The 22,277-nt window shown below is 40.0% G+C and overlaps 2 protein-coding genes across 4 annotated transcripts; one reads left to right on the top strand and one right to left on the bottom strand.

Moving 5' to 3' along the window:
* On the bottom strand, positions 1–9,908 carry g3bp2a (G3BP stress granule assembly factor 2a). Of its 2 annotated transcripts, none has more exons than XM_031863129.1 (13): positions 9,734–9,908; positions 7,603–7,721; positions 7,437–7,518; positions 6,871–7,044; positions 6,509–6,599; positions 6,276–6,381; positions 5,972–6,152; positions 5,407–5,508; positions 4,481–4,583; positions 4,319–4,378; positions 3,970–4,101; positions 3,709–3,836; positions 1–3,212 (listed from the first exon to the last, which is right to left on the bottom strand). In XM_031863129.1, exons 2-13 carry the CDS (start codon positions 7,695–7,697, stop codon positions 2,931–2,933), a joined length of 1,536 nt encoding a protein of 511 aa, XP_031718989.1. In that variant the 5' UTR covers positions 7,698–7,721; positions 9,734–9,908; the 3' UTR covers positions 1–2,930. The 2 variants fall into 2 exon arrangements, with proteins under 2 accessions (XP_031718989.1, XP_031718990.1); XM_031863130.1 differs by having other exon boundaries at positions 3,718–3,836; positions 9,734–9,907.
* A 1,645-nt stretch (positions 9,909–11,553) lies between these two features.
* On the top strand, positions 11,554–20,422 carry pkd2 (polycystic kidney disease 2). Of its 2 annotated transcripts, none has more exons than XM_031863386.1 (15): positions 11,554–12,589; positions 13,059–13,172; positions 14,313–14,446; positions 15,141–15,391; positions 15,511–15,735; positions 16,408–16,636; positions 16,725–16,895; positions 16,997–17,178; positions 17,270–17,390; positions 17,489–17,587; positions 17,962–18,083; positions 18,183–18,300; positions 18,427–18,587; positions 19,089–19,236; positions 19,456–20,422. In XM_031863386.1, the coding sequence occupies exons 1-15, from the start codon at positions 12,166–12,168 to the stop codon at positions 19,663–19,665; spliced, it is 2,709 nt and encodes a 902-aa protein (XP_031719246.1). In that variant the 5' UTR covers positions 11,554–12,165; the 3' UTR covers positions 19,666–20,422. The 2 variants fall into 2 exon arrangements, with proteins under 2 accessions (XP_031719246.1, XP_031719245.1); XM_031863385.1 differs by having other exon boundaries at positions 11,558–12,589; positions 18,424–18,587.
* Positions 20,423–22,277: the final 1,855 nt, after the last annotated feature.

Below are 22,277 nucleotides of genomic sequence, written 5' to 3'. Positions count from 1 at the left end.
TATGAGTGGTGCTGATATCAGTAGTTTATTGTATGTTAAGTCCAACACATTCAAAATAGAGAAGAAAAAAAAAAAAAAAAACACAAAACTAAAAAAAAGATTCTCCACCTGCAACACTTTTGTACCAGCAACAAGTAAAGGGTAAACACCGTGAAATGAAGATGGCAGCCAACTGTTTACCACACCTGCTAAAGCCAAGAAGGTACTTCTAGTTCCATTCAAAAGGGACCGGAATGATTCACAATGAGGATCCACTCAAATTTATTTTCAGCCACGGGAAAATTGTTTTTTCTTTTGAAGATTCTTTAAAGGTTTGGTTTGGAAAATAGGTGGGAGGGTTAAAAACCTCGGTGAAAAAAGAGAACTATCAAACTGGAAGTTTATATCCTCAAACATTTTGCCACCATTACGATGTCAAAAAAAACCAAATTGGTCGGAAAGCATGATGGCTCTTCTTCGTAAAACCTCTTCCTTGACCATCGCTGTAAAAAGTATGATTGCTGTCAAGTGCTTTAGCTAAGCGATTACCTGACAAATAAACATTCGTGTAGAGGTACCAATCATAAAAACAGACGGTCAAAGAGCGGCAGCTTTCCTGTAATATTAGTTCAAAGACTGATGGTAACAAATAAAAAGGTCTCTATTGAAAACTAATCTCACATCTGAAAATATTTAATCTCAACTACAAAAAGGACAAGAGCCGAGCATTACTGTGGAAAACTACATTAAATATGCCATGTCTGTACATCAAATCTGGTTTTAACTGCAGGAAAGCAAATATGTCATGCGGATAACAAGATGAGCACTTCATGGTTGTTTTTCCACTGCCAGATGAGGAATTTAGAGTGTTCAAAATTACAGATTGTCCCAGAAATGTTGTAAATAGTGCAACACCACCAGCCAAGGAAGACCTCATTAGTAGATTTGTCCAGAAAACTGCTACATCGATTTCACTTCCCCTTTCAGTGCAAGATAACAAAACAATATGTTTTCACTTTTCAGCTGAAACCAGAAGGCCTTCCCTCTCTACCGAATGGTAAAAGAAAACTCATTCGAGGACAAGAGAGAGACGACCGGTGTGGCTTTCAAATCAGAGTTGCCTTGACTGGAAAAACTATAAGACCACAAATAAGCACAATGAATAATCAGCATATGAAAATACAAATGCATAAACGGCTAGAAAAGAGCACAATTATTTGCTTGTCGGTAGACCGGCACTACAGCCAGCCCACCAACACAGATCTTTACAAAATTGTTGCTGAGAAAAAGAACAGTCTGACAACTTGTGAGTCCAGAGATGAACCCAAGTGCTACCATGAGTCCCAAAAACTATGGTCAAACTAAAAGTATCAACAGAATCTGAGTCACACAGACATTTGTCCTTTCCAAAGCTTTGTTGTGTAGAGCCATGACTTGTTAAACCAAGAAGCAAGCATTTTCCCGCATAATCTTTAATGTACCTTTTGTTTCGGGGGGGGGGGGGGGGGTTGTTCTTCAGATACACCTCTTAACCATTTAACAACAGAACTGGAGGCGCCTATTGTCTCTACAAAACCCAGAACAGACACGATACAAAACAAATGTACAAAACTCACAGCAGATCATCTTAGGTAGTAAAACAGTATGGAAAAATGAAATATGCACCTGAAAAAAACAAACCTAAAACTTGTGAATACGGCAATATCTTTTTCCATCCGATCCCAAAAACAATAGTTCAAAATGAGCAGCTCAATAATAGGAGGCAGAGAGCCTCGAGCCGCTTTACTCTAGTAAGACTGGAAAAGGTGAAGTAGAAGGCACCACTCAGAGAAATGAAAACACAGAAAACAAAACATACAGTAAACTATGATTTCTGCTGTACATTTATTCTGTTACTCCGCACTTAAGAGAGGAAGGGAGGGAAGAGGGAGGGACGGTGTCGTCCATCCCAGTTTCGCGGTCTAGCTGACAAGGAAAACAAACGAAGAAAAACAAACTTGGAATCAAAAGAAAAAAAAAAAAAAAAAAAAAACTGAGCGAGCCGCCATCATTACCACCACTCTTCTATTGTTCAACTTTGTGGATCCTTTGTCCCGCCACGCATTTGGTGAAAGTCCAGGATTTTAGCTTTTTCTTTTTATTTGATTTATAAATGAGGAAAAATATAATGTAGATTTGCTCGTCATCTTGTCCATCCAGCAGTAATTGAAGCTCGTTTTGGGTCAAAAGTGTGAAAAGTACATTGGTCACAGCAGACAGGCTGTGAGCGAAGGCCTGCCCCGGAAAGTCGTATCGCTTCGAGACAAAACCAGTCTCTCCAGCTGCGTTCCGAGCGTGGACGTCAATGTAATACGAGAAAAGTACCCATTAGTGCATATTGATGAGTGCATTATGCAATTTTTAAGCAGTGGTCTCTCAAAAAGGAAAAAAGTAAAAGGCAAGCTTTTCCCCTGGAACTGCACAAATTTTGCATCTCACTCTTTTCCGACAGTAACGGGCAGAAAACTACCATATAAAATGTGCAATAGAGGGATTTCGTGAAGCAGCGCCCCAGTTAAGTCAAGGCATATAATCTCTTTTCCAAATGATGGGCTGTACTATCGTAGTTAAAAGTCTTATCAGTCCCTCCTAATGTGGCAGATTACTCCTGGTTGGTTCGCCTTTTTTCCACAAATTTACAAATTAAAGTTTGTGAATTCTTGAGAAACCCGAAAAGGACGCTCAGCTCACAACTAATAAGCGCATTTTTTTTTGTTTGCTTATTTTGTCTATTTCACAAACAAAAGGTTGACAGGCTGTGTCACATTCCAAAGCAAAAGAGGGAACAAAAAAATAAAAAAATAAAACATAAACCAATATATACGTTCATACATGAAGATTTCTTTTCGTTAACGAGAACGGTTGAAGATGAAGAACACGGTACTACTTCCACACTGCAGGTGGTGCTCTTCTCAGCGGCGCTGGGTCGTGAAGCGACCCTCTCCTTGGCCTCCAGAGCCTCTTCCGGAGCCCATGCCAGGTTTGGGGGCCATGCCGCCTCGAGGTGGTGGTCCCCTGCCGTCACGTTCTCGCATCATTCCGCTTCCCACGATGCCTCTCGACCCTCCGGGGCCTCGGTCGTTGCGCCTCATGTCCCGGCGCTCGTCTCCTCCACCGCGGGTCTCTCGCTCACGGACCGCCCTTGTCTTCTTCTCCTCCACATTCAGACGCACCTCTCCTCGAAACATGATGGGCTGCAGGGAGAAGAGCACGGTCAATTCGGGAGAAACTTGAGCACTGAATTATTGTCACAGATTGTCACAATAAAAAAGACAAAGTCTGGTTATTCACATATTAAATACCCAGGTTATTAAAGGGCATTTACTTTGAATATTGCTTTTCAATAGATTTCGTGAGAGTCAGGTACTTTTAAAGCTAGATTATTTTGTGAAGAAAATGTTATCATCTACAACTTAGACAAAATTAATCCACCTCATTCATAACAATGACACCAGTGAGTTTCTACCACAGCAGGGTTAAGATGAAATGCAGGTTTGTTTGTTTTTTTAACTCAATGCTATAGTTGGTCTGAACATAGCCTTATATGTGTATTACAACAAACAATGGCCTTAGGCACTTCCTGTGGGGTCCCCCCCCTCCCTCTACTGGGTCACATTGTAGACTAGTTGCAGAAAGGTGTCACCAAAACCACCACCAGATAAAAGTGGGTAATCGAATCTCAATACATGCCCCTTCTACCTTGGCCCCCAGGATTCTCTGCACAGGATCAGAGTCGTCAAAGACCACGAATCCAAAGTTGGGCAGCTTCCCACCAACGCCCTTGGTGTTGATCCGCAGCTCCACAACATTTCCATATGCTGCAAGAAAAAAAAAAAGGGAGTGTCATTTAACTAAAATGTATTCACATTAAAAAATAAAAACTGCGTTTACTAATTTTACATGCCATTGGAAAATGTATTAACGACGTGTTGCTTTTTGGAGGAAACGTACTCATGAAGAAGTCTTTGAGCTCGCTCTCATCAATGTCATGTGGGAGGTTGCCAACAAAAAGCTGGTGGCTGTCTGGGTATCGGACAATCCGCCTGCTGTCCATGTCTCCAGGTTCAGCATCTCCCCGGACACCTGCAGGTCCACAACAACACATCAGAGCCGCTCACATGCAGAATCTGCAGCAAAATCCAGGAAAGCTAAATTCCCCGTATCAAGAAAGTGAAACTCACACCACCCGTGAGACAACAACAACAACAACAACTCGAACAATATTCTCACAGAGTGATTGAAGAAAATCAAAAAAAGGATTATAGATTAATTGAGAAGTGACTTAAAGGGTCATGTTTACCTTTGTTAACAAAACTCAAGTGTGGTTTCCCTGTTTGTGACTCCGAAGACGCAACACCATCTAATAGTGACAGAGAGGTACAAGCCGTGAGAATATAACAAATGGAAAGCCCAGAAAAGAAGAAGTGAAACCCTTAATCTGGGGAGCGAGTGTTGGCATTACCAGGCCTGGGCCCCCGCGCAGTAAAGACCGGTCTGTCGCGTGTGCGCTGGTCTCTGGACCGAAGAGGTGCCGTCTGTGTCTCCGTCTTGCCGTCAACTCTGGGCTGTGTGGGGGAGGGGCGTCCCACAAAAAAAAAAAAAAAAAAAAAAAAAAAAAAAAGACCACATCAACCACACATTCTTTTCATCATCGCTTTTACATGGTGCTCCAGAGCATCAGTTTACATCACCCCACTTGAGCTAGTTGTGTGTTTTAGTCTCTAAAAAGGCACTTTGCTGCCGTTATAATAGCTTTGAGTAATCAAAAGACATAAAACAACAATCATTCCCCTTTTAATAGTTTAAATCATACATATGACATCTTGGTCAACAGAATTCAAACTGTAGGTTGAACTCTCTTCAGCCACTCTGTATTTCACTAGTCTGTATGTAAATGTGTGCCAACAACTTAAACCACTTAAGGCTGCCTCTGCTTTGCATTGTGTTGACCAACGTCTGTTAGAGGTCCTAATATACCTCAGCCTGTGATTGACCGTCTTCTCTAATCTCGGGTTTTTGCCAAAGTCCTTTGTCCTTTAAACAAGGTCTTATGTTTGACTATAGAGAGGTAGGGCTGGGCAATATGACCATATAGTATAAACCATGTGATGATAGAAATTTGCCAACCATCAGAGATTCTAATCATACCGTCCGTTTCTTTTGTTTAGGGACTCTGTTTGAAAAGTGCAAACCCTAATGGTCCAAAACTCACAACAGAAGAAGAGTTCTCCTCTCACAAACTTCCTCTATTGCTGCTGTTGACCATCATCTAATCCTCAATGCAATGCATGATTGAAATAAACACTGTGGTAGTTTCTTATATAGTGACCCATTTATAATGCGCTCAGAGATTTGATTTCATTAGAAAGATTCTCAATAGTAGGTTACCTGTGAGCTTGTAGCTTTAACAACATGGGGTGGTATTCCAGAGGAGGGGACGGTGCCGCTAGGAGGCAGGTTTTTACTAGTCACCGAGGCCCACGAGAACGTCTGTGAAGGATGCAGTGATCACGATTTACAACAAGAACTACTCAACACCGTACTCCAACATTAGTAGGGCATCTTTGGGCATGTTATTATTATTAGTGCTGTTAAATTGGATGATATAGTACTGGACTGTGCATCACAAAAGACTTTTGATAATTTATGCAACTTGAGATTCTAGTACTTAATAATTTATATCTTTTCATCATAATGTAAAATATTGAATAAAAATAAACTCGCTCAAGTTGCCCAACATCCATAATAAACAGCTTTTTATTAATTTAAAGTCTTTTTATTATATAAAGAGGTTAGACCAGCACTGCACCAGCCCGCTGTGACTTCTGGCGCTGCTGTTTGTGCTGGATGAAGTTAGGGACAGTCATTTTGGCTCTTTAGTTTAGACACACCAAGATCCAGTGAACTCTGACTGTTATGGCCCCTGATAACCATAGAGATACATCAGGCTTACCTTGGGAGGCTCCTGGGTGTTTGGTGGGGACTCCACAGGGGCCGGTGATGGTGCCTTCTCCTCCATCTCTTCCAGAACCTTCTCATCTACGTCAGGCTTTGTCTCCTCTGCTTTGGGCTCTGGTTCAGGCTCGGGCTCAGGCTCTGGAGCCGGCTCCTCCATCGGCTCCTCTACTCCATTACTATAGAACACAAATCTGCATGCGGTCACTTACACAGATACAATAAGTATAAAATGGAAAAATCCTTCATGCAAGATCTTCTTTTTTTTTCCTTCTAAAAATGATATGAGGTTTTTAGCATACGCGACAGGGTGAGGTTCATAATAAGTGGTGCTGTTGGGGCTTTCTTGGAGTGGCTCAGGGGATAGATGCCTCTCCTCTGGCTCCTCTTCAACTTCCTCCTCAGATTCTAAATTAGAAAAACAAAAACAATTCGGAAATTATTTGAATTATCACCCTCACATTTAACCATGTAAACATCAACTAAAAACTCAAATTAAAAAAAGAACCGTTTGGGATATTTGTTCAAATCTTACCTTCATCAAGCTCAGCTTCAGAGTCTCCAAAAACCTCATCCTCGTAACGGAAGATGTCATTGTGGACGTAGAACTTGTTTGCCACTGAACCCTAAGTCAAAGTTGTCATGCAAACAGTGTCCATTATAAAAATTACAGCCATTGACATTAAATTGAAGGACCATAAAATGTATTTTGCACACATTGGTGACTCAGATTATCTCTTATTTTTTGGAGTAATTTCACTATAGCAACAGTAACTCCAGGTACCAGCACTGTCCAACATTTCCATTTCCAGTCATTAAGCCAGAAATCTTTGCTATTGTTATTACCACTCAACCTCGATGTCTGTTAATAGTACTGGAGGGTAAAAGGGTACTCACTTCTGGAGCAAGCACGAACGTTTGCATAAACTTCCTCATGGGCTGACCGTTGTTCGACAGTTCTCCCAGGACCTGAACCACCACTCCATCGCTCAGTGTGGCATGGGCATCCACATGCCGGATCTTTGTGTGGCACTCACTGAACTGCAGGGACATGACCTTCTTGTGGATTTCCTAAGAGATGTAGAGACAAGTGGATAACCAGAAAAATAAATTAAGAGAAAAGTGGAGGACAAATTAGTCAAAATCAACATCCTTTTGTAAATCAACAGATATTCCCATGCTGTAAAATCGGATTCCCATTAATGTCAAATATTTGGCAGTTAGCAACAGTCTAAACTGTCATTACTCCGGTCAACCCCAAAAGCAGGGGGAAAAACGGCAGAAAGTTGTATACGATTTGACAATCCTGTCAACATTGTTTCTTCCTTTCTAAAATGGTGCCAATTATTTATTTTAATTAAAAAGGAATACTTATTTCTTCAACAAAGTGAATAATCTCGTACTATACACCCATTACACAGTGTTTGCAATGTGAATCTTCATTATTGGGCCATAGCACCTACCGCTTGCCCGTACACCGCTTCCGCCAGCTTCCCACTTGGGTCCAGTCCTCCATGAACATAGGAAGAATTCCTCCCATAAAACCTAACGGCACAACAATAGGAAGGTTACACAGCATGACCAAAACCTACAAATTTAGTGTCTTCCACATCACATTTTGGTAGTTACCTGTGCAGGAAATCTGGTGCCTTGTTTAAGAGTGTGTAATACTGCCTCACAAACTCCCGCCCTACAAGCAGGGGACTTGGCTTCTCCATCACCATTTCTTTGGTAAACAATATTAAGTGCTGAAACAGAAGATCAACAAGAAATTCATTGTAAAAATGAAATAGAGATGTAAAATACACACACACACACACACACACACACACACACACACACACACACACACACACACACACACACGGCAGTTTATAAAGGCATAATATTAAAAAAAAACAATGCAGTCCAACACTACAGCCTTGCGATCAACACTACATTCACAAAAAGGTAATTTAGTCTTTATTTGAATTATATAGTTTTTTTCCCCAGAAGACACATTGACAGGACTTTGGAGGCTGACATGTGTGGTTCTGGTGAATTGTATTGCATTGCATTATATTGGAGGAGGTCTCTAAGATTGTATCTTAATATCTTATTACTTGGAGTAACAAGACAATTTAAGTGCACCACATAATAACTACAGCCTAAAGAAATGACCATATAGTTGAAGCAACACTTCAAAATTCAACTTTCTTAAAGGTTAGTTTTGTTGCAAAGCTTTTGAACAGGACTGTAATAATTTAGCTAGGCATACCTAACTAGTTGGAGTGTAGGATATTATTCACGCTTAGAGTTAGTTAGACCGCCAACGTTATCTGAACGTTATCAGGCAATTTTATTAAGGAAGACCATTTTAGTTTTCATGAACGCTTGTTGTACCGCAGGTAAACAACAGTTGGGTTTGAGGAGCAAGTAACGTTACAGGAAGTACAAAGGTCAATCACATCTGCTTTTAAAGAACAAAGTTCTACTTTCTGTCTCATTAGGGCTATGTTTTATTAGATCCACATCAATCCTATTGCAGAAGCAAGACACTTGACTGTTAAGCTAGCTGGCTAACACACTAGCTAACACACAACTGCGCCATCACGTTCATCCAATGAGACAAAGAAGGAAACCGGGTGTACATAAAAAAAGGGAAGAGATTGATGCAGGTGTTCAAGTTTGGCAGCGGAGAGAACGAACTTTACTACAAATAAATCAAACTTTTAAACAATATATAGTACATCACATACGAGTCAAACACATGCGTGCATCCCTTTGTAGACAAGTGGCCTACTGTATGAGTTAGTTAGGCCTTTCATGTCCATGCTAACAACATTTTGCCATTTCTCACATTTGTCGCATGTATATTAGCCAAATGACATGACGGATTCATACTTTGTATTGTAGGTTCCTGTCCTAGAAATTGCGCGCCTACACTGTCAGCTAGGTCAACGTTTTCTAGAGTACAAAAACAACGGAAGTACTACAGACTGAACTACTGGTCTCTTTGCTGTCATCTCAAATGGCTAACGTTAGCCCGGCAAACAGGAAAGCAACGCGAAGCTTGCGACATGCTAGTTGGCTAGCTAACATTAGCTTAAGCTAACTTGTGGCGTCGTCGGTTTTTCTTCAGCCGGTTTATATATATTTTTTTATTTTGCAAGAGAAACATATTTCAAGAAACGCATCGTTATTGTCGATGAACACAGACAAAGTGACACATAACGAGACGTTACTTTGCTGTACTATCGCACAGACACAACTTGCACGCTGATTGCAAGCGGGGAAAACCACCAAGCCGACACAACGTTGAGGTGATAGCCATTGTAACTGCACCAATAAAGTATTGTCATACCAGTGAGGCTCAACAACTCGCATATACTACTCATTTATAATCAATTGAATCATATTGGATACAACTCGTAGGTAATATAAAAGTTGCCTCAAACTTTAAAATAAATGACCCCCAACTTACATCGACTGTCAAACCATCATCAATGAAACAAATTGAGTGCTATGCTAGCTCAAAGAAAACAAAGGAAAGGCAGATTTTACCAATTTAACTGACACTTGTGCTATTTAACTAAATATCGAGTGTGTGCTCTTTGTACAGTAGCGGGATGCCTAATTAGATGGCAACGTTGTGCGATTACTGTCTGTCTAGTCGTGGTTTAGACCAACGTTAGCTAGACAATGCGGCTAACGTTAGCTCGTACAGTCAACGTTAGCTTGTCAACCGTCTCATAGCGTTGCTTAGAGGAGGCTCACTTACCTTATGAAAGACCTATCTATGTAGACAGAATTATTTGTAATAAATATCAACGAGTAAACTGCTCTGAAATATCCCAGAGGTAATAGCGATATTTCCCTCGCTTCACTAACTAACAGTTTATGATCTCTGCTGTCCCAGAGATTGCAGATTTAAAGTGATAGGTTCTATTTATTGTTATACCCCTGCAATCTGGGGCAGGGAACCCCCATCACAAAGATTCAGCCAATGGGCTGTTTACACTAGGCACCATAAATTATGACGACAGACATATAACCACGCCCCCCGAACTTTCTACTAATGCTGTCCCAAAGAATATTTGACTGATAGATAGATGGATGGATAGATAGATAGATAGATAGATAGATAGATAGATAGATAGATAGATAGATAGATAGATAGATAGTTAGATAGTTAGGTGCAGGTAAGCCATCAAAATAGATTAAAAATATTAAATGTAAACAATGCACAATATATACAATGAAATTAAATAATATTAATTAACTAACTAAACAGTAGTGCAAAGTTTAAATTAACTAACGAAACAGTAGTGCAAAGATGTTTTAACCAACATCAAACAAACGACAGTGTAACAGAGTTATAGTCTTATAGACACTCGTGTTACTTTCATCGGAGCTTTATTTATGACTTCAAGACCATTCTCAAATAATTTTCTCTGTCTGCACTTTAACTGTCAGTTCTTGTTTTATCAATGGACTCTGTTGTTAAAAGAGCATGCTGAGCCAACCTAAACAAAAAAATAACAATAGGCATACAAATCCACATCAGCATGGGGAGAGAGAAAGAGAAAGGACACATAACCCACTAAGACCACACAAGGAAGTAGGCAACAACGTGACGTGTTATAAGTTGACAGTATTGAGATGGGGAGGGAGAGGGGGAATAAGCTGTTTCAATAATGGTGACCAAGAGTTTATCTGATGCTATTTTGGTGGATATTAGAAAGACAGCCTGAACAGTAAACCTGCTGCCCAATTGCCCTGTTTGCTATGCAGAAAATGTTGTATTAAACAAGAGTGCTTTGATGAAAATTTACATATATGCAAAGAAATGGTAATATTCCTGATGTTTTTAATAGCTTGTCACGTGTGTAGGCCCAGCTTTTACAAGTCTGGATATTGAGCGCCATCAAGTGGTCAAAAATAACTTACACTTTCGTTGACGTCATAGACTAAAACGTAGTAAAGCAGACCGTTCATTTGCACATCATTTTGTAAACAAAGTTTTAAAACGAAAGTACTCTCACAACATCCACTGAAATCAAAATAAATAAAATATATATACATTTTCTATTTCAGTTTGTTTTGCTGCTCTGATGAAGAGTAAAATATGATTTAATGATTCATTGTACCTCAACTCTTAACAATCCCACACTTTGTTGTGAGGATAAAAACACAACCTCGTGAAGTTGTGGTTTTTATCCTCACAACAACTGTTACAACATTTTAAAATGTGCAAAACACTCTCACGTGGCCCCCTTGGTTTCACAGACCTAAATGCATTGTTGACATGGCAACCGCTGACCCAAACACACAGGTTACGTAATGCTATAACTTTTACATTCATCTAACTAACTGTATTAAGCATTTTAAAGTAAATGCAACGCTTATTGGTCGTGATAAAGGGCTCAGAAGGCTTTAAAAAAGCTTTCAAAGAAAATTATTACTTTTGGGGAACAGAATTCTGATCATTAAGAATTAACAAAAAACAAGCGAATAAACTAAAAGATGTAAATGCAAACCGTTAATCCAAGTGCATATATATAAATTAACTCAAAGTATGTCAGAAATGATTTTTTTTTTTCCACAGAGGTGTTTTCCATCCTTTACTGCGACGCCATGACTTCTAATCTGAGTCCAGGACAAATGAAAAAGAGAGTTTTTTGGAGTTCGAGAACAAGATGGCTGTCCTGGGGCAAGAAAAGTATCTTTCTTCTTCCACATTAAAAACGGCATTTTAATGCGACCATCGGCGCCATGTAAATAGCTCATTAGGTAAATAACTCCAATAGCTCATTAGGCAACAACTTTAAACGCTTTAAAGGCATCGCTTTATAACGGAGGACATCGTTTTTTGAGACGGAATTGAAGATCGGAAAGTTTTCTTAACGGGTTGTTGAGAGTGAAAAGTAACTTACTTAAAGCTGACTATTAGGAGCATGATTTCATGTAATCGATTGTGACTTTTACACACAACGTAACCTTTAATGTTATCTTAGTTGTTTTACTAACTTTCCTAATCTGTCTGCTTGTGTTTTTTAGGCGTTTAACGTTTAGTATCTTTAAAGCGAATGCCCGAAATGTTTCAGCCGTTGTAAACATTTATCCGAAGTTTTAGCGTTTTTACATAACGGTTAACTTTTTGCTCACATGCGCCGCACACGCTAGATAAATAAAAAACAACCTAAGTGAACCATGACTTCATCCCGAGTCAGACCGCAGCAGTTACCGCAGAGCCAGACTGACAGGTCCCCGCACAGACTCGACCCAAGCGAAGGGATAGAGATGGAGAACATCCAGCATCAAGATCTGGGTCTCGGAGGAGTGATAGGCACCCCGTCCCCTCCGTCGAGACAAGCGTGGAGTCGGGACAACCCGGGTTTTGAGCCTGAGGACGAGATCATGGAAGCCGACTGGCCTCCAGCGAGTCCTGGGAGGAGGTCGGTGTCCACGGCCTCCAGCAGCAGCTGCAGCAGCGGCCTGGGCAGCTACACCGGAGCGGGCAGCAGCACCCAGATCCCCCGAGGAGGACTCTACCCGACCCCGACTGTGGATGCCCGGCAGCAGGACAGGCATGACCACCGCAGCTGTATGAAGCAGATACTCCAAAGGATCAGAAGTTAGTCACTTTACTTTATGCTCTGTAAACTTCATAGAATAGTGTGTATGCTTTTATAATAATTGATGAATATAATAATAAAATACAGTCATCAAACCAAATGGAGAGTTTATACGAAACACACATTATCCTGCCCAGAATAACAAATTCCAGTGATATAAAATAACAAATAATTATAAACATACCATGTAATTACAATCAAGTGAGAACAAACATGAGCTCTTTCATTAAAGTGTCCCTTTAGAAGTGATTTTTTAACAAAATCATAATCATTTTTCAACACATTTTCTGAGGTCTGTGGTCTCATATTTTATATATGTGTGAATCCCTGGTGTAGCATGCACTTCTGCTCTTTCTAGCTCCATAGTCTATAGATAATACTGTTTTACACAAATATTTATGTACTCATGTCTCCCTATACACTGTACAGTTCACGTTCATGTTGAATCACTGTTTTTTTTCTTTGCAGTTCTGTGGGGCACAGAGCTGATGGAGGACAGTGACAGCAGTCGAGAGAGGTACCTCAGGAACGTGCTGAGGGAGATGATTACATACATCACATTCCTCATCACTATTTGTATCTGTAAGTAACCACTATAAATACGGCTGTAAAATGACATGAGATTTATGAACACGGTTGGTCGGTATAGCCCACCTTCCAGTCATAAACTGTGTCCCAATTACACCGGAAAAATTGCAAAAGTAGGTATTCTCAAAACAGTTAGCATGCATATTAAATCAGATTGATTTTTAAAGTGGCAAAACATTTTAATAAATTGTTCATGGTGATGAACAGGAAGATCTCAGGTATCCAAAAACAAAGTATTAACCAGTATGTCACTCTGCACCCATTACATAATTTCTTGTTAGTTGAAGACAGTATGATTTATTGTATAGTAACTGAAATATGTGTACTATAAAAATGAATAACATACAGTATACACACACTGGGCGTTAGGACATGTGGTGTAAACATAGTTTCAGATGGTCACATTGTTTCAGGATCACGCCACCTATTATGTGGTTTTGGTGACATATCTATGAAGTAAAATATAAAGTAGTGCCCTAAAAGTTAGTCCAGGACTGAAGTGAATTGACAGTTGATCCAAGTGACTCAGAGAAAGCACTTATCCCAGCCTGGGCACCTTTCTTGTAGCTGAAAAGTTATTTTCCAAGCTCACAGCGTATGCTTAATGTTTTTGGCAGCTGAAAATCAGAACTCTGACACTCTTCAGGGGACTTAGATTTCAACAACAGCATCAATTTGAATGGTGCATTTTGGGATGGTCAAAAGGGTAATGGAAATCCCAAATTTAAGATGTGTGGGATGAGAAACTTGAGGTAACGTTTCTCTACTCTTTTTTTGCCAAACTATGGTTTAGGGTGGATCAGGAAATGATTTTTTGGCAGACTAGATTGAGGCACATTCTGCCAAGCAGAGCTTGACGATTAAACACAGTTTCCAGAGCTGCTTCCTACTGAATGCTACAGAGAATAGCAATGCATAGGTGAAACAAAATGTAAAAAGTTTAACTAAATGTTGAGTTTTTTGTGTCTTTGCATTGTCTTTCCAGATGTAAAGCGCACATTGATATACACAGAAAGCATTCACTCTCTGTTAATTCTTCTATTTGTATTCTGCAATGTAACAAGGGCTTGTAATGTAGCTAGTGCTAATATAACTTTCAGTAATGGTTATGTTATATTGTGATTTGCTGTGCAGTGACCTATGGGATGGTGAGTGCCAACATGTACTACTATACCAAAGTCATGTCTCAGCTTTTTTTGGACACACCGCTGTCTGCTGGGGACCCTTCCTCTTTTAGAAGCCTCTCAACCATGGACGATTTCTGGAAGGTAAAATGCAAAAGTTTTGTAAACTCAAATGTCTTCTATTTTAGATATCATTTGTATAATTGTGTTCCATCTTGAGAAAAGAAGCCCCTGCACATGTAGGTTGGATGCAAGTATATAAAGGAGCAGTTAAAGGTTTTAGAAAATACACATATTTGCTTTCTTGCTGCAAGTTAGATGAGAATTTGGATAACACTCTCACATTAGTCTTTTAAACATACGGCTACAACCAGCAGCCGGTAAGCTTAACTCAACATAAAGACTGGAAACGGGGAAACAGCTAGCCTGGTTCTGCACAGTTCTATTTCAGTAGAAATACGTTCCAGTGAAAATTCATATCAGAAGTAAAACAAGTGAAAGAAATATTGCTCTAGCATTGGAAAAAGGTGCAGCACCTGTAAACCTCAAACACATTAGTAAAGTCTGAGTGTAGTCAGATTATAGCAAAATCCTTGTACACATTATGTATACATGAAAAATCACCAACTGTGAACGATCAGAAGCTGAGCTTTGAACAATACACATTTGTTTCTTGATTTTTAATAATAAACACAATGTGTACTGTAGAAAGGTTGACAATGAAGGTATTTTTGGTAATAAACAACCTCAATAATATACCTACAGGGTATCTCTCATTTCTGAATGCCTCAGCCTGGCCTCTTCTCTGTCCTAATTCTGATCACTCCTACACGTATAGTTCACAGAGGGACCTTTCCTCAATGGCATGTACTGGGAGGTGTGGTACAACAACAAGAGCCTGCCAGAGAATCAGAGTCTCATCTACTACGAGAACCTCCTCCTTGGGGTGCCACGGCTCCGGCAAGTCAAAGTCCGAAACGAGTCCTGCTCCATCCACGAAGACCTTAGAGACGAGGTTCTGGACTGCTACAACATGTACACCCCAACCAACGAGGAGACGACCTCCTATGGCCCCAAGAATGGAACCGCGTAAGTCCATGCATTTAATTTGATATTGTTCAATTATATTATATTATCAGTTTTACAAGGAGGCTAGATCTGTAACAAAATGTCTACATCCTAAATCTTGTTTTTCGATTGTCTCTTAGGTGGATGTATACAGCAGAGAATGACATGAACGGGAGCGGTTATGTGGGCCACATATCTAAATATGGAGGTGGAGGATACTACCAAGACCTGTCTCGTACTAAAGAGGAGTCAGCAACCCAACTGCAGTTTCTCAAAGACCAGAAGTGGTTGGACAGAGGGACCAGAGCGGTGTTTCTCGACTTCTCTGTCTACAATGGGAACATCAACCTTTTCTGCATCGCCAGGTGGGAATCTTCAACCACATATTTACAATGTTATCTCTAGGTTTCAGATTTATTGACGTGCTATAGAATACAAAGAACATACAGTACAATATTGGCACCCGCTAGTTATGACATGCAACAAAAAATATTTTATCAGAACCTAATTTTACATCGAACATTTGGTTTATCCAACATTGAAAAAAAGACAAAAGGTTATGTTTGCAGCAGAAAATTTGCAGTTGAAACATTTAAAATAGTTGAAAAACTCATAGTGGGTATCGTCCTAGCCCCTTGATACACATAAATCAGTTGCTATTTTCTTAAATTTATTTTACAATTAATCTCAAGAAAAAATTCAATATCGAAAAATGGACATGACAATTTCCCGGAGTTGTCGTCTTCACATCGTTTCTTCTGTCTGACAAACATTTCTGAATCCAACGATATTCCATTTAAGAGAATATCAAACAGAGAAAAGGTACAAAACATTGGTGAATGTTTGGTATTTCTGTTTGATAACTGACTTAAATAATTCATTAATTATCAAAACTGCTGTCAAATTTCTGTCAGTTGACAAAAAAAATATTCAATAGCCATTACAGCCTGAAAAGGGAAGAAAATTGAATACTTCATCCTTGATCAATTTTGATTTACATCCCTGTGCTTTATATTTTAAATGTATGCATTTGTCAGGTTGTTGGTGGAGTTTCCTGCTACTGGCGGGGTGGTGACCTCCTGGCAGTTCCAAACAGTGCGTCTGATACGATATGTGTCCAGCTGGGACTACTTTGTGGGTCTGTGTGAGGTGGCATTCTGTCTGTTCATCCTCTACTACATGGTGGAGGAAGTGCTGGAGATCCGCATCCACCGCTTGCATTACTTCAAGAGCCTGTGGAACTGTCTGGATGTTCTCATTGTCGTGGTGTGTATCATAGTTATTCAAGTCATTTGATAATCATTTTAACAAGACCGACTGAGTTTGTTCTTTTCTCTGTCTGCTCTTTCTTCAGTTGAGTGTCGTTGCCATTATTATGAACATAACCAGAACAGCCATGGTTGGGAACCGTCTGAAAGGCTTGTTGGAGAACCACACTGCTCACCCTAGTTTTGAGCCTTTGGCCAACCTGCAGATCCAGTTCAATAACATGGCTGCAGTCATCGTCTTTTTTTCCTGGGTCAAGGTGCAAATATTTCCCCTTTGGTTCATAATCAGTCGTAAACCACCAGAGCGGAAGAACCCGAATACTGTACTGCCGATTAATCATTTCTCACATTCTTGTAGCTTTTTAAGTTCATCAACTTCAATAAGACCATGAGCCAGCTGTCCGGCACCATGTCTCGCTGTGCCAAGGACCTCGTGGGTTTTGCCATCATGTTCTTCATCATCTTCCTGGCGTATGCTCAACTAGCCTACCTGGTGTTTGGAACCCAAGTCAACGATTTCAGCACTTTCCAAGCCAGCATGTATGTAATTGAAAGTTGACTCCAAACTGTACAAAAACATCTGAAACAACTGTTGTTTTCCTGTTGTTAAAATTGTTTTCCGTTTGTGTAGATTTACCCAGTTCCGTATCATTCTGGGAGACTTTGAGTTCTCAGAAATAGAGGAAGCAAATCCAGTGCTTGGACCCATCTACTATATGACCTTTGTCTTCTTCATTTTCTTTATCCTCATGGTGAGTAGGGTGTAGTCACCTGTTGTGTTGAAGTTTGTTCATGTTGTTTACATACATCCCCTCCCTCACTAACACCTGTTCTCATCCTTTCTGTATAGAACATGTTCCTGGCCATCATCAATGACACATACTCCGAGGTGAAGGCCGACATGTCCCAGCAGAGGTCTGAGATGGAAATGACAGATCTCCTTAAGAAGGTATTGAACTACATGTATCATTCTTTTTGGCTTGGCAGATTAAATCCGTTAAATCAACAGTAGCAGCCATGGCAATGACAGAACCGCTCCAGAAGCTACTCCTTTGGGTCTGGTTGTATCTACTAACAATTACAGATGTTGGAAAGAGGTTATTAGAATATATATCAGAAAAGAAAAAGAACATTCGAACAATTTCTTCTGATGTGAGTCAAGCCTCAAGTTGACTACAGAATGTTTCAGGTAGCACACCAGAATGGTACCAAAGGTTGTCATCTGATCCTGAGAACATGTTTGCTAGTTTGTGTATTACTTTAAGCTGTGACTGATTTGTTTAGGTAAGTCCAAATGTAAGTTTCAGGATTCTTCTCTCTCAGGGCTGTAACAAAGCTTTGATGAAGTTGAGACTCAAGAAGACGGCAGTAGACGACATCTCCGACAGTTTGCGTCAGGCCGGGGGCAAACTCAACTTTAATGAACTCCGCCAGGATCTTAAAGGGTGAAGACAACTTCAACTACCGCTAAAAGCTATGAACTATTATGATATTATTTTAATACGACGTGTCCTGAGAGTGTTTTGATTGTTTTCTTTCCTCAGAAAGGGCCACACAGACGCAGAGATTCAGGCCATCTTTGCCAAGTATGATCACGATGGCGACCAGGAGCTGACGGAGCATGAACACCAACAAATGAGAGACGACCTGGAGAAAGAGAGAGTGAGTGACGATGCCAACAGCAACACATGGAAAAACACAACACACCTGCATGTATATGTCGCAAATCTACGCTCAGCAAAAACAACACTGCGGATGTTCAGTGTGTCTCTGCTCGCTTGCCAGGAGGACTTGGATCTGGAACGCAATTCGCTGACTAGACCCAGCAGCGGGCGGAGCTTTCCTCGCACACAGGAAGACTCGGAGGAAGACGATGATGAGGATAGCGGCCACAGCTCTCGCCGCCGCGGCAGCAGCTCGGGGGGTGTCTCCTATGAAGAGTTTCAAGTGTATGGAGCTTTTACTATTATGCCATAACTTACAAGCAGGTTAATTATGAATAAATACTGAACTATTACTTATGAATAATATAAATAATGGCATCAGTTTGAAAACATATGTTTATCTTCGAGGTATAGCCCTACCAATACTAGATTACTTTTTGAACCAATATTGATATTTGACTTTAAAAGGTCTGATAATAATATATTATATTATTTTATATATTATTTTATTTCCTTTTTAAACATAAACACATTTTGAGAAGGATTCCTACTGAGCAAGAAATTTAACAGCCTATACTTTACCAATTTAAACTTGTCAGTGGTCCATGGTAATCAAACTATGTAATAGATATTTTTCTTTTTCTAAATTACCTCAAATGTCCTGTATCCGTGATTCCATGTTGCTTATGGGCAATAATGTTGGCTCTACTTTGAGGTCCCCTCTTAGTCAAAACATCCCTGTTCATGTAATATTATAAAGGGAACTAACGTCTCTCTGTTTCTCAGGCTGGTGAGACGTGTGGACAGAATGGAGCATTCAATTGGCAGCATAGTGTCCAAAATAGATGCTGTGATCGTGAAGTTGGAAACCATGGAGAGAGCTGTACTCAAAAGGAGAGATGTGCTGGGCAGACTGCTGGACGGAGTCATGGAGGTGAGATACATCATTAATACAATTAACATAAATAAGCCATGTGCCATAATTAAGTTGGGCGTCGGCGAGAAATGTGAATACTGTCCTGCTGCAAGAACTGTATATGCAGATCTACATTAATCAGGTTACAACAGTGCACATTGTCAGATATCTTACGTGACCTGGTTTCTTATGTGCATGTAAACAAGCCGTACAACTTAATCCGTTGTTGTCTGTCAGGATGAGCGTCTGGGACGGGACACAGACGTCCACAGTGAGCTGATGGAGAGGCTAGTGAGGGAGGAACTGGAGCGCTGCGAGTCTGACGATATGGTCTCACAGGTCAGCCACACACAGCCTGTCACTCCTGTCGGCCCCCGGCCCCGCCCGTCCTCTTCCCTGTCCACCGACGGCCTCGACGTAAGCACAAACGGGAGCAGCCATGTGTGAGGACCAGGGCCCAGTGAAGAATATTCCACTCTGGCAAAAAACCTCTCTACTGGAAATATCCCTGCAGTGGTACAAGTAACCAAGATAATATTTCATGAGGTATTACAAAAGGAAGTGACAAAATCAAACGCACTTTACCTCCAATACTTTAATGCACTGAAAGTGAGTGAGGTTCTCCTGTGAGACATCTAAATGTATTCACTAAAGCTATTATCAAGTATTACTTTAACAGGATGATGAAAGGAAACATACAGATGTGGAAAGAGGTTGAAGAATAACAAAGGATTTACAGTAAAGTGTTGTATCACAGTATTAGATACAGTATTGGATATAATACACCAGCCTGCAGCCATACTCAGTTGTACTCTGAATACACAGCATATGATTTTAGTATTCTATGAGAAATATGCTCACCTGCTTTTGATTACTGTATCCACACATCTTAGCATTTACACAAATACCAAAAATGCATTTCTGTTAATTATGCTGATTATTGTTTTCATAATTTTAATACACAGTAGGTACAAGTGTGGCACACTCTGCCATATTTACTTATCCTCTGTACATCAATTAAGCTTCAAATTAAATAGCTTATCATTTTATGATACATATTGTAACTTAAAACAAACTTCGATTTGGAGTGCATCTAGTGTTCATGGGAAACCCATGCATTTATTATTTTCCTCTGTGCCTTACATTTTTTTACAATCTATTTCTTTTTGTAATCTGTCATGCCAAATAAAGTGTTATTAAAATATGCATTTGTTTTATTTGTTGCAGTTTCTCTGACTTGGATTACGATTCATTTTAAGTGACAAAAAACCATGAAACTAATTTTATAAAAAATGTTCTTCCTTTTCAAAAATGTTAACATTATTTATACCACATGCTTTATATGTTAAGGATAAGGTACTCATAAATGATAACATTAGATTATAGTAGTGCCAAATCAATATTGTTCTTTGATTTTCTTCAGACTACATCTGCAGTTTATTGAATGGAAATGTTCTTTAATCTTATGATCACATTTCCTTCCTTTCATATGCTAATTCATGCCCCAAGATACCGAAAACTAAGTAATGCAACAATTATAATATGACTGTAAATGTACACCAGAGGAATCCGTTGAAAAATGTGGCCTGGTCATGTACAAATACTGTACTAAACGATTAAAGTATTCAGTAACTTCAGTATTCAGATAATTCCCTAATAATCTGGAACTAATTAAGAAAGAAATGCAGACAACATGTTCTTATTTCAGTTACTATACTACCAAATGATATAGTTCTTTTTGTAAAACTTCCTTTGAAATTATTAGGAAATTACTGACCTGTAAAATAAAGCGTTGGCAAGTATTCAACCAACAATCACATACATTCAACAGAATAACTATAGGTCAACATTAAAACACCCTGCACTGAAAAAAACCCCAAAAAGAACAATTTTACATGAAAATGTTTATACATGTTCTCGAAATGCTGTATCGTAATATAAATAGGTGGTAATTTTATTATAGCTGGTGATTTTAATCAAACAAAGCTCAGATCTGTTTTACCTAGAGTCCACCAGCATTTCCATATCAGCAAATATTCCTGGCAGCTACAAAGACTTTGGACAATCAGACCATATTTCCCTGCTTCTGCTGCCTACACTCCCAGCTGAATAAACGGGCAAAACCATCAGAAAAAAACCCCCCAGTTTACAGACAGGCACATGTTCAGGGACACCGTCACCCAGGAAAACAACATCAATCTTAAGGAATATACATCCACGGTGACATCACATATCAGCAAATGTGTTGATGATGTGGTGATCAAAAAGACAACTAAATCTGTCCCCAACCAGAAAGCCTTGTTGAATAGAGAGGTGAGGACACTATCCAAAGCTGCTTTTTGTTCAGGTGACAACGAAGCCTAAAGCATCGCCGGGAACAAGATTGATTGGTATCAAAGAGGCAAAGGGGAGGCGTCAAGAGAGACCTCAACACCAACAACACTAAAGATATTTGGCAAGCGATCCAGAATGTTACAGGTTACAAAAGCAGTAGCAACCCCATCATGTGTGAGGTCTTTTATGCTGGCTTTGATCTCCTCAACAAAGAGTCAGCTGTCAAGTCTGCCCCGCCTACAAGCGGTCAGCCAGTCTGGACCCTTTACCAGTTTGCATACAGAGCCAGCAGATCCACAGAAGATGCCGTCTCCACTGCTCTCCAATTGGCCCTCACTCATCTTGAAAATAACAACACGTACATCAGAATGATGTTTGCTGATTTCAGCTTGGCATTCAAGACAATCTCCCATATGAAACCGTAAACTTAGCACCCTGCTGCCGCAATACATTACATTACATTCATTTAGCAGATGCTTTTATTTAGTGTCTATCTATACACCGTAGGCACAGCTACGGGAGCAATTTGGGGTTAAGTGTCTTGCTCAAGGACACATTGACATGCGACTAGTGGAGCCAGAGCTAGGGATCGAACCGCCGATCCATCGATTGAAGGACGGCCCTGCTCTCCACTTAGCCACAGTCACCAACAAAGAAGTATCAGCTGCCGTACCACCAGACTTCAGAGCGGCTTCATTCCTCAGGCTGAGAGACTCCTAAACTCA

This window comes from Anarrhichthys ocellatus, unplaced genomic scaffold, assembly GCF_004355925.1.
Source record: "Anarrhichthys ocellatus isolate YVR2014 unplaced genomic scaffold, GSC_Weel_1.0 scaffold28, whole genome shotgun sequence".
Lineage (NCBI taxonomy): Eukaryota > Metazoa > Chordata > Actinopteri > Perciformes > Anarhichadidae > Anarrhichthys > Anarrhichthys ocellatus.
The sequence above is the reverse complement of the archived record's forward strand: the minus strand, read 5'-3'. Positions and strand labels throughout refer to the sequence as shown.